At 44.2% G+C, this 13,318-nt stretch overlaps 1 protein-coding gene across 15 annotated transcripts in view; it reads right to left on the reverse strand.

Moving 5' to 3' along the window:
• EBF1 (EBF transcription factor 1) overlaps positions 1–13,318 on the reverse strand; it is a 312,296-nt gene that overhangs the window by 294,115 nt on the left and 4,863 nt on the right. For all 15 annotated transcript variants that reach the window (XM_083799058.1, XM_083799062.1, XM_083799060.1 and 12 more), the window contains exon 5: positions 5,618–5,691. In XM_083799058.1, the coding sequence (XP_083655184.1) occupies positions 5,618–5,691 (74 nt within the window). The remainder of the gene's footprint in view (positions 1–5,617; positions 5,692–13,318) is intronic.

Here is a 13,318-nt window from a genome sequence, read left to right on the forward strand (position 1 = left end):
CCGGGCATGTGGATGGCACCCTGTGGTGGCACCAAGTGGCAGGGCACGGGGCCACCCCCTCGGCTCTCCCTGGCTGGACGTGGGTACACTTCGCTGCTCAACAGAATCCCTGGAGAACCCAAGCCCTGTGCCACATGCCTTTGGGAATCACCGTGCTCATTCCAAGTGGTGTCCCAGGGCCTGCACATCGCCGTGTCAGCAGTTGGCTTTGTGCATCCAGCAGCAGCCGCCCGCTGCTCGCCCTCCCGCTCGGGTGGACTATTTTCTTTTCCCCAAAAGATGGAAGAACATCAGCGCAGGAAGAAGCCCGCAGAAGTGCCACACTATATAAATAGCCCTGTTGGGAGTATGACAAAGGTTCTCTTGTGTTGCTGAACAATAGAGTGAATAATATACAGTTACCCACCAAGATTAGCAATAAAGCAACTAACCACACTAAAGATAACAAAAAAAAAGGGGGGGGGGGGGCCTTTTACAAAAACAGACTGTTTAAACATGGTTTCCAAAAGAAAAAAAAATTGTTTTCAAAGAGAGGAAAATACATAATTCTTTTCACCGCAAAAAGCTTCAAGGCAACTATTCAGGGCTGAAACTTTTCACAGTTAACACATGTGCGGTATCTTCATTTCGGTGGAAGTTACATTGTTTAGGATTGCCAAAAAAAACTGCTTAATTTTACAGCACAATACCACAATTGATCCACCAAAAAAATGCAAGAGCCTTGGCACCCAGAAAGCATTAAAATTTAGGAAGGAATAAAATATGCTGTAGGTAAATAGTCATGTGGACGTTCGGGGGGCTTTTTTGCCTATAAAAGGACTTGTCATTGGAGTGCAGCTAGAATGTGTGGGGTGAGAAAATTTACCCACAAACAAGGCAATAAAAACTGCTAATCATTTTTAAATGATTAAAATGTAATTAGAAACAGAGTTGGCACAAGTTAAGACAATGCAGTTCTTGTGACTGAAGCGAATCAGGGCTAGTCCTGACATTCTCCCAGCAGACTGCAGGGACAGAAATTGCCACACTAACGCAGGCGAGCGAAGGTTCCCAGGCTCCCCGCTGCGCCGGGCAGACCCCCGCATCCCCCCGCACCTTCCCGGGTGCTGGCCCAGAGGGAGAAGGGGCTGGGGATGCTCCAGCCCCAAGTGGGACAGAGCCACGAGGTGGCCGCTGGGGACAGTCTGGCTTGGAGAGCAGGGAGGACATGGCGCTGCTCATGGGGTGGCCTCTGCTTGGCTCGGGTGTCCCAAGAGGATGCCCCAGTAGGCCTGAGCCATAGCAAGAGGCCTTTTAAAAATAAAAAGTCAAGCTAAGGTTTATTAACTTACTAGTAGCAGTAGTCTCCCCGTCACCAGCAGAATTTGAGGCTTCATCTACCTTTGTTTTTCTATGCATAAAAGCAAGGCATCACACAAACCCTGAGTTTTATATCACTTCTCATGGCACAATAAGCGTTCAGCTTGCTTCGGAAGCTTTGGCTTTTAGTGTTTGCTGAACACTTGGAAAAAGTTCCTAAACGTTCAGTGCCCTTTTTCTCCTTTCCCCAAAGGAATCTTAAAACTCGCAGGAGTTTCTCCATGTTTCCAAGAAGCCCTCCAGCTCCCCACAGGATCTGAAGGTGCAGCGAGAGGCTCCAACTGCCAGCTCCTGCACTGTCCCTCTGGGATGTCCCTCCCTGGGTGGGACAAGGAGCCAAGGCTCAGGCAACATGTCACTCTGGCTCACAATAAGAAACTGCAAAAACTGCTTGGTTTGTTTTTAAAACAAATAGTCCTCAATAGTAACGCAGCCCTCTGGGGACCTGCTGCCCTCCTGCTGCCTTGCTCCGCATCTTCCTCGTCCCTTTCCCTTCCCCACGCTGGAGCATCCCTTTTCCATGCCACCTGGTCCCCACTATGGGCACACAGGAGTTTGCCACCTCACCCTGGCACCCTGCACCCCAAAACCTCCCCATCCCCAAGCCAGCACAGCAGCCAGGAGCATCGCTGCCCAGAGGAGCCCTGCTTTGTGTATCTGCGCGCTCGGGCTTTCTGCGGGGACAATGAACAATGAGAAATTACGGGGCGATGGCACGTGGCCAGCGCAAATGCGACTTTCCGATCATTTAGCTGCCAGGCTCTAACAAGTCGTTAGCGAGTCCGCGTGGGACATCTTGCAGCAGCTCCCGGCGAGGCGGGCTGCAGCCCACAGCCATGCGGCCCCTGCCCCAGATGGGCTCCTCGCTCCCAAGTGCAGAGGTGCGGGAGGTTCTCGACAAAACAGCTGTTAAGATTTTATTTTGCAAAGACAAAAACCATATTTTACTCCGACCTCATTCTCAGAAATCACTGAACCATTTTAGCTGAAACTTTCCAAAGAAAGTCAGCCTCGGGCTGACACCCTGCAAAGGACATTTCAGCCAGAACAGTTTAAGTTTGGCAAAGCTGTAAGCCACTGAAGGTTTCATAATGGAAATTGTTGAGGCAATATTAACTATAGATGTCCCTCCCCATGCTCCTACAATACTAATAAATTCCACCGAGGCTGTGAATTCTCCCCAGCTATTAGCATTTTTGCCAACAGCATAGATTTTATATTTGACAAAATACAATGAAAGCCTTTGAAATAAACAGCCACCTGAAGCAAACCTCAGCCCCGCTTCCCTACCACAGCCAGGACGCTCCTGTACATTTGAATTCTTTGTCTTATCCGTGCCATAGTTGGAGTATACTATAAATACCCAGCTTTGTCACATAAATGCAAAGTTTTATTGTGCAGTTAGCCTTGATAGAAAGCACTGCTGAAAGTTGTTTAGAAATTAAATATCTAAAACAAGCTATTTTAAAATACAGAGCCCTCACTATTTCATGTCTGAAATGAAGAAATTTCATCTTAGGGAGAGCAAGCTGTCTTTCACACCATATGGCTAATGGTAGTGCATAGCAATTAGCTGGGCTGATTAATGGGGAACAGACTCTAATTTTATGCTTATAATTGAGGCTGCATTTGCACCCCTGGTGCAAATTCAGCACATCCCAACTTCCACTTACAACAGGCAAGAAATCAAGAGAAACAGAATGGTGTGGAGAGAGATTTTTTTTTTCCCCTTCTAGACCCCTAAAGAGCATCAGATTTGCAATTTAAAAGAGTGTTAGCAGCACAATAGATGACAGATTTGTGCAATAGGGTCAAGCGGCCTGGTAAACAAACAGCACCCTCTTACAAATGTATAGGCAGAAGAGGAAATGGGGAATATCTAATATGAGCTGTAAGAAATTTGAATACATCTCCCCCACCCCGTCAGACACACATTTGCCTACCGTGGTCAGATTTTTTTTTTTTTTTTTTTTTTTGCTACCCCTCCACCTTATGCTCGTGAAATACAAAGCCAGGACTGGCAGCAAACAAATCCAAGGAGAGGAATAAAGCTCCTGATTAAGCGAATTTTGAGAACGAAAAAAAGCATAAAGTGCTTTAATAAAGGGAAAGACGGCTCCAAATGACGTAGCACATCTTTCCATGTTCCCAGAACAGAAATAATTTTATCTCAGTCAAACTATATTGACACGGCTGTAAATCTTTGATGTAGCTCTTCTGGTTAAAACTCAGCCTCCTATGTAAAGTTTCCATTTATTTATTACTCTTGATGTTTCTAAAGTATTTGTAATAAAATTAATGCATTACATAGGTAAGCCTTCCTGCTGCACTAGGGCTCGGTGAGAACGTCCCGGTGCTGGCAGGGGCTGCTGCAGGGACGGATGCTCCTCTCCTTGCTGCTGGGCTCCGACCGCTCTGCAGAGCTGCAAAGGCTCCGCTCCTAAATTTGGGTGCTCAGCCAGAGTCGCAGGCAGATTAATTCCTACCTCAAAACCTTGTGGTCTAAGAGCCAACAGAGCACATCACCCAAGGCTAAGAGCACATTCAGGCCCCAATGCCACAGGCACTTGTGCTTAATTTCACCCACTGTTTCACTGGGCTTCTTACACCAGAAAAGCAAAGCGTGCACTTCAGCCTTATCAGGTCAGGGGCCTCCTTTAATATTTCCATGAATTGTTCCTAGCTAGGTATCTAGTGCGAAAGTGGTGCTAATTGGGCCAATGAATTTTAGGGCAATTATAAGTTGTCAGCGTGACTGGGTTTCCATTTGGAAAGGGAGAACTGGCCGGGAGTCCTTAGCAAAGCAACGCCCCCGCTCCCAGCAGCGGCAGCAGCTCCAGCACCTCTTGAAGGTCCCCATCTGCTCTCAGATGGCTCTCAACGGGCTCTCTGGTTTCCCAGAAAAAGCCAAACCTGCTGAACGAAGCAGCCTGGAAAAATAGGATATGGAAACTAAAAATCCCTCAAGTCCTGCAAGTTGTGGGGTTGCGTGGGGTTGGCAAAGCAAGAAGAGCAGCTCCCTCCTCTCTGCTGGCATTGCAGGGAGCTGCCCTCGAGCTGGGTTTTATCAGAGAAGAGCTGTTGGGAAGGACCAAACATGCAGATCCCCAAGAATGAAGAAACATAACTAAAAAAAAATAATAATAAAAAAATCAACCAGCAGAGAAGTTTCCATCTGAATATTTTGTCTAAGACTCTCCCCCACCAGGAAGCCCTCATCCAAGTTTATTCTCTTAGAAGTGGGTACCAGTTTTTACCCTCAAGTTACTCCTTTTTAGTAAATGTGTTTTGTAAAAGTTACAACGCATGCAATGGCATTTTTACAGTCTTAAAACAACTGATTGTAACAATGAGCTTATGCAAGAACGCCTCGTCTTCCACCAGGGAATTATTTTCTGCCATCGAATAACATGTAACAAATGAGTTTTTCAGACATGCAAAAACACCCACTAACTTTAATGAGACTGCAAGGTCAAGCTCTCCTAGGTGTCGGAGGGGTCTTTGAGAAGATGCTGCCTTCCCTGCAGCGGGAAGCAAGCAGAAGAGGCTTCACCTATTGCTACCAGCCAGAAAGGAGAAGGAAGTAGCTGCCTGCCGCAGAAGCGCCGCACCCGGGGAAGAAGATATTTGACTGTCCCGAATTTAAGCGGCCAGCCCCAGGCGGGAACGTTCAGGGGAACATAGCGCAGGGCAGGGCCAGATTTGCCTGGGGAAGTTTGATGAAAAGCAAAAAACAGCCGGTGCTGGGCTGGGGGAACATCGCCTGCTTGGCTCGGGCTGCATGGGCAGTGGGCGAGCAGCCGGAGGGGCAGCGGGCTGCAGGGCAGCCCAGCCTCGGCCACCAGCCCAAAAGCCTCCTGGCTTCCCGTCCTCCTGCACATCCACAGGCAAACAGAAATGACTGCTTTGTCATTTTTCTGGGGATGTTTTCTTAGGAATATTGGGGGGGGGGGGGGGGGGGCAGGGATTGGGAGAGGCTATAAGTGACTCTTAATTTTGGTGAGGAGACCTTTCGTGGGCTACGGAGTCTAAATGCAAACCAGTAGCGTGCTGTTAAGGAAAACTCTTCATAAATTGAAAACTGCTGTGACGACTGAGACCTTGCTGCTAATTACACACACCGAACTGTGTTATTTTGGGATTGTTTAATGCAAGAAAGATAAATTTAAGTCCTAAAATAGCTGCAGGTTCAACCTAGATTTTGAGAGACAGATTCATCTTCTAATCACTAATTAGCTGGAAGCAGGGTAGCTCTTACCTGCACATTATTTCATGCGTGAGCAGAACTCGGCACATTTCTGGGTTCTTGTCTTGGCCTTCATACACTATCGCCTAGAAACAAAACACATTTTTAGCTGTGCATCAAGTGGAGTTTGGAGAAAACAAAAAAGGCATCGCAGTAACTGAGCGCGCAGCCGGCATTGCAAGCTAAGTCGCAGGGTAGGGAGACGGCGTCACCGCTGAACCTGCTAAAGATTTGTGGTTGGAAAACAACACAAGCTGAGTACAGCTAAATTCCCTCCTCGCCGTTGCACATCTCTCAAGCTGTGTGTAGGATGGGTTTTTTTAGTAGTCAAGACAACCACAATTTTCTTTTCAATTCAGAATAAAATATAAACCTAATAGCATTAAAAGAAAGGGGGGAAAAAAAAAAAAAGAAACAACAGCAAGGCTTGGCATACTTTGGGTCCTATTCATTAAAAAAAAAAAAAAAAAAAGGACAGAAAGAGAGAGCTCATGCATTTTTAATTCCAAAAGCTGCACACTGAGCAGCCCAGGCACTTTCCTGATAGCTCCTGGAAGCGCTTGGGCCTGATTCTGCCCCTGAAGCTCACAATCCAGAGCGCAGCTCTGGAGCTGCAGGGATATAAATAAGTGAGAGGCAGGCCCTGCCAGAGGATACCAAAACAAACAGAGGATAAACCAGCCTGGGAAGTTTGACTCTGAGATAGCACGGGGAGAAGGCTTTGAGTTAAAACTGTGGAAAGATGGTGCGTTCGCCTTTCAAAAAGAGTCGATTTTTGCAGCCCTCCCACCAGCAGGACCGGGAGCGACGGCGAGGGATCGGCGTCACATACCAGCAGAGTTACCACTCGCTCTAGAGAGTTTCCATCCGACTGGGACAGAGTTTTGCTTTCTGCCCACACACACACACAGCCCTGGCTTGTCACTGCTGATTCACCCCCAAAATACCAGCAGCTGGGCAGTATCTGCTCCAGGTTGTCCCATTGCCTCCAGCAGCAAATCAAGACAGAAAAGAAATTGCCTTTGCAACAGCAACTTTTGATGGCACTGAGGATCCTGAATCTTTCAGGGTGCCAGTGCACAGCTGGGATCAGATCAATGAGCCTGCTTCCCAGCGTCAGCCCTGCCCTCAGCCCGTGGAGGGACCCTGCCAGCCTCTAAAACACAGACTTAGGAAGAAGAAATCGGGGAAACAAACCCTGCAGGTAAAATGACATCTGATATGGGTATCCTTAAAGCTAACATTAAATTAGTTTTTGAAAGTTAAAAAAAAAAATAGGAGGTTATATGGAGAAAATATATTTTATGGAATGAGACAGTTCTGATAAGGAAGTGTGGAAAATACCTTTTTTTTTCTCATTAGTATCTTGATACATAATGAAGTGAGATCATGTGAACTGCTTTCCCAGTCCTTGCAAATATAACCCGCTAAAGGTAAGAGGTGTCGTACCTACAACGGAGGCATGAGTCCCAGGACACGCAAATCTGAAGAGGCAGGAGCTGATTTTTAACACTATGGTATTAGTAATGCTCAATCTTAATAATATGCATTATAAAATGATTTAGCAATTCTATAAACAATATCAGGAATGGCTCCGTGTTGTCTCTGCTAATTTAAATCCTTCCCTTTCAGTTTTGCTGCATGCATTTCCCCACAACCTGGGAGCCAGTATAATTTTGCTGCTGATGAGATAGAACAGAGAGCTCTGGTGCCATTGCACCGGTACAGAGCATCACCAGCTTCTGCCCTCAGTCCAACCAGCAAGGGACACAAGCTGTGAACCCAGCACATGCAGGGAACACAAATGTGGCTGTAGGACACATGCAAAGCCCTCACAGCACAGCCACCAGTAAAAGCCCTGACCCACGCTGGGACCTCGCTTCCCTGGCGGCTGCTGGATGAAGCACATAGGGATGCTTTCCCAGCAGTGCCCAGGGGCTACAGCTGGTTTGGAAGATGCCCGTACAGACGTGCATGGGGATGTACGTCAGGAACTGGGACAAATTCAGAAGATCTGTATTTCCATGCCTTAAAAGAGAAGACGGGATGAAGATTCTAGCCAAAACCAGGGAACCAAAGGAACCAGCTGACAACAGTGGGATCAGCAGGGACATTGGAAAGACTCCAGAAAACCCCAGACCAGGTTGTACCTGGCAGTGAGAACGGCCAGGTACAGGCAAAGCTCAGGGCTCTTGTTGGACCTAATCAACAAATAATCAAAGAATAATCTGCTTCTGAGAACGCAGAGCAGATCTGCTTCTGAGGCCTTTAGTGGAGACATACACCTCTGGTCCCCCCTCACCTGGCACAGCATGAGATGGTGCCCAAGAGAGGACTGCTGGGCTTGGCTCCCCGTTCTTAGAATTCCAAACCTTAAAATAAATTTGCCCAGCCTGGGATACCTTGTTGCCAGTGAATTCAAGGCAGCAGTAGAAATGACCAAGCAGAACACAAAACCTACTTTCTTTTCTCCCCTGCTCTCTCTCTTCCCCTTCTCTTCCTGCTGCTATGCTTACTTAACCTCCAGGTACCCGCTTAAATAACTCAACTAAATAGCAATAATGAACGGGCAGAGTCAACACTGTGGTACATAATCACCTTGTCTGTTGTGTTTAACGTCAGTGATCCCTTCTTTGCGTGCATGACATTCTTCAGCCTTCGTCTACGTTAAGGATTTGCTTTTCACTTTGTTTGCATTTGACTACTAATATAGCACCGATGCACACCGCGGTTTCTCACTGTTAAGTGCAGGTCCTTCCATACATCCTATTCCACCAGGAATTTCTGGGGAATTTTAGGAAGCAGGAGGAATTGCCGAGTTCACTTCTCGTCCCCAACTCCCATTCCTATTTCCCAATTTGCTTGTGCAAACGGGTGTGCAAAGCACCAGCTGTTTACTCCCGTGAATGACTCCCTGAGAGCGTTACAGACCCTCTACCGCCTTTCAAACTGCACTGCTCTAAAACACTAATTCTACAATTAGTTGCAAAAGGGAAACAGGAACTGCTAAAGTTTCACATCTTTATAGCTGCCAGAAGTATTTTTACAGGAAGGGTCTACGATGTTACCGTTGTGAAAATATTTAACTTTAAGATTTGAAAAGATACTCTTTTAACAAAGCAATCTGATTTTTTTTTTAATTAATGTTCAGGCTTTGACGCAGGCTGACTGTGGCAGGAGTCCCCGCAGCACGAACATCATCGCAATTTTGTCAAATAGGGATCACATTAATAAGAGATAAAGTGAAAGTTACAGTGTATAAACTTAGACCACAGCAGAGCTAAAAATAAGCCTGCAAATACACATCAGAGTTGCACAACAAAACACCAGCAAAGGAAATGAAAATTATAGACTTTGTTTTTCCTTTTTGTTTACTTCTTGTAGTTTTGACTCGGTGCATCCCATAAGCATTTCGAAATAGATTTTCTTCTCCTGAACTTAAATATTTCCCCGCAAAACTCAGCTTACATTTGTAAACCATTACTCACGTAAGTAACCTTTCTACAAGAAGCCCCAGTGAGTAACGATCACTCATGCACAAATGGATTTCAAAATCAGGCCCTGAAAAACTAATGTCGAAATATAAGACTCCTCACTTCCATTTAAATAAAGCTGCATTAAAAAAAAAAAAAAAAGTTAAATCAAATGCAATTCACTACTTGCCAGCACATAAAAATTACTAAATTGAGCACATCCCAGTCATTTCTAGACAAGTGCATCCAACAATTTGAAAAACTTTTCAGTGAGAGTTCATAAAAAATAAAATAAAGGGGAGGGGGGTAATATAAAAGCCAAGACTACAGTTCTCATTTAAACCAGTTTTTTGCAAGTAAAGACGGCAGGATAAAGCAGTAAAATAGTTGATGAGTAAGTTGGAAAAATATAAAGGCAGATTCCATCCTTAGCTATTCCTGAATAAATCCAGATTTATGCTGGTACAACTGTGGGCAGAATCGCCTCGTAGCGTCAAGTTGCCAGTCAGGCAATCCTGCTCTCTGAGCTGGATGAGAAACAAGCTTGAAGGACTGAGCTCATGGCCATTATAGTATTCAGTTATGTCACAGCCTTGATTTTAAAAGAGGGAGAGAATGAGAGAAATCACCAGCATGCATCTAAATCCACTCGCTTTCAAATTCCTCATCTGTTTCGCAAAACAAACTATCTCCTTTACTGAAATAAAGGAGGAAAAAAAAAAACACTCATTAGAATGAGGGTCTTTTCAAAACAGAACTAAAATGATTTGCAGTGACGTATACAGACATACACACAGAGAGAAAATAAAATCCTGGCCCCACCGAATTCAATAGGAGTTTTGCAATTGACTTCAGATGGGCCAGGATTTCACCCAGCGAGGATTAGGCTTGTATCCGCTATATATCTACACAGAGAACGCTGCAAATTCAGTGCATTGCATTTATTTGGCTTCGAGTGCTTAACCCCTAATTACCCAAGTTTTTCACTCCTTGCCCAGGCAGAATTTCTACTCTTCCCAGTACGGTTTATGCCGGACAAGCAGCACAGCACTGGGTCCCCAGGAGAGGACGTTTAGTTCGTGCTGCGTCTCAGCGCACAATTCAGTAGCATCTAATTATTTTATCCGGTCTCCCCCTGCCTTTGATACACAGCCTGCTTATCGACGTATTCACACAAATTAAATAAATTTATCTCTCCTAATATGTTCATTTTTAATGGTTTTCAAACATTCACATGGAAACAGCTCTAGCGTAAATATCCCAGAACAAATGGCTGTATATTATACAGGAGGGAGCAGTTGGGCTGCCAGACTGGGAATGCACCAGGCCATCTGGCTCAGGCAGTCTCTCCAAAATCCTCAGCTTTGTTTTCACCCTCAGACTCCAAACAACACATTTTCCACTGTGATGAGTTTACATTTTCCCAAACACAGGTCCTGATCATGCATGCAAATTCCAAACTTCTCCGTTCCTCTCTGTACAAGAAAATTAAAATCACCTGCGCTTCTGACATCTCACCAAAGGAACAAGAAAGCTGCTAAAATCTGGCGCAATGTAAACTTTCCCCGTCACAGGGGTTAGGTTTTGTTTTATGTTTGTGTGAAATTTCTCTGAGTCTGCTGAGGCTCCTCTGAACTTATTGATAACATTTTTTTCCCATGCGTGTAGCTGCCAGAGAAGGGCCAGGCTATGCACAGAATAGAGAGCTGATCAAATATCTGCATACATCAGAGAATATCATAGCGAAAGCAACAGAAAAACCATTTGCATCCAGAGTTACAGTACTGAAAAAAAAGCAAAACATAAACAGAGCTCAAGTCTGAAGGAAGGATTTTTGACTCATGAGGGTTCTCAACAATAGACAATAACTATCTTGCAAAACTTATGATTTTTAAGATGCCTGAGCCATATTACCATCCGTTATATCTTATGAATGAGAAAGGCTGAAGGAAAAATGGGTGGGGAACAAGTATTTCAGATTTATTTCCTCCATCTTTCCTAATAGTGAAATATCTCAAATTTATGAAAATACAGCTGAAGAAGTGGAAGGCATCTCTTCTCTGTAAATATATTAAAATCCTCAGACTTGCCTAAAAACTCTGCTTTTATTTGAGCAGACGTATTTCACATTTTTCAGGCAATTTCAAAATGCATCATTGTTAACGCCAGACCTACTGCAGTATAAGCTGCCGGTTTACGGATAGCAACAGCTATAAAGTTTGGGATCCTACGGGGTTTTGAACGCATTAGGAATGTGAACCCAACATAAAATGAGGTGCCAAGATAACATAAAAGAAAATTTAATTAAGACAGCATTGACGCTGAGTGTTGTTACCCTAACTGAAGAGAACTTCCCCCAACATAAACGATTTATGCGCAGTATTTACAATTTTAAAATGACGGGCATGCATTTTAGAGTCGGAGCAAGACTCCTCAAAGGCAGGCAATTACCATCGTACCCAGCACTTCTCTGGGGCCACCACCAAAGGCCAAGCACGTTACCCGGGATATAACTGGAAACGATGCATTTTGAGCCCAGTACTGCCCGAGTTTCCCGTTCAGAAGTCCCACAGCCCAGACCACCAAGGAGCACGCGTGCAACAAAAGCTCGTGTTTTGAGGGAGCGCATGCATAGTTAATACCTACACCCTAGACCTGCCCTGGGATGTAGTCGGTGACAAAATTTGTGGTTAGTTCAGTAACGCCACTACCCAGCCCCGCTTCCCATAGTGCATCGCAGCCGGGAGAAAACGTACACACGCGGCAGCACACGGCCCTCCCCGTGCTACACCTATGGCAAGGCTCGTGGACTAGTTTCTTAGCTGGGCATAGCCACATGAACAATGATAAATCCTGATTTATTCAGATCAAGAACTCCATAGAACAAGGAATATCTACTATTTATTACACACACAGCATCCAGCACAGTGCAGTCCTGCCTGTCTACCTGCTGATATAATGCATGCTGCTAATGGGACATTTAAGTTAAATCTACGAGCGGTCCAACACAGAGAAAGCTAGGTCTGATTTGCAGAATAGATTTTATTTTATCTTACCTAACTTAATAATCCACAGCTGTGCAAAACTTTGCAATTTATAATTGTGAGACAAAGAGAATATAGTTAAATCTGATATGTCCATATATATATATATATATGTGTATATATATATATGCATACTATAAGGAAAGAGCCACAGATACTTTCCTGTACGATCTGGGGAACCTAACTCATTCAAGCTTTGCTTCTGTGGGATTTTTAATTTGCCACCAAAAACCTCAGAGTAGCTGTAATTTCAGTCTGGGAATTCACAATTATTGAGTGTGTGAACGTGCGTGTGTGAGTATTGAGAAGCTACTTGCCAGCTGAAACATGTATGCTTCTGCAACAGTTTCATTTAAAAGTAATCATTTCATTATCCAATTTGTTCTGAGCGTCATGAACTAAAATACTACACCTTCAAGTAGGCTGACAATATATATTTAACTTTCATTAAAAATTAAAGAATTTTCAGACAGTCTTTGCAATATTTAATTACAGTTTGATGATTTGAAAGTTACTTGAGATTCTTCTATATAATTCACTGTCGTAAAATATAAATGATACATTCAACATTTGGGTGAGCTTCTGTCATGTGTTCACTTCACTTCCTAATAAGCATTCAGTAACCGAAGCGATCACAACTCAGAAATAATTTCACTTTTAAAAAAGAAAGAAAGAAAGAAAAAAAAAAAGAAGAAGACAGGAGGGGATTTTAGCCCCTGGCTCCCCAAAAAATATGGACAGGCACATGTCACAGTTTTGACATGACAATGCCCTATTTTTCACAAGCAATTATAGACATGCCTAAAGAAATTATATTTGTGAAACTAATGTTTGTTTAAAACATCCCTTCGCTCCCTGCTTTCTAATATAAGTTCAGAGAGCTTTTGTTCTCAAATCCTCGCTTCTCAACTCCCTTACACTTTACCCAAAATCTTTAATTTGTACTAACTTTGTTTTTGTAAGACTTCCTGAAATCAGAGAGATTTTTTCATTGTGAATGTGCTTTAAAGCTACACGGTATGTTTTACAAATAAACTGTATCTCGGGGTTTCTTTTCCCCTTTCTCTCCAAAGACCCTCTGATGACTTGATAATAATGAGAGACCAAGAGGTCAAACAGTGCCTTAGGATGAACTCTTCATATGCAAGATGCCTTTGTTAAGAAAATTATTTTGAAACCATTGCTCTACATGAGTT

The sequence above is a fragment of the Anser anser genome, assembly GCF_964211835.1.
Source record: "Anser anser genome assembly, chromosome: 14".
In the NCBI taxonomy this organism is placed as follows: Eukaryota; Metazoa; Chordata; class Aves; order Anseriformes; family Anatidae; genus Anser; species Anser anser.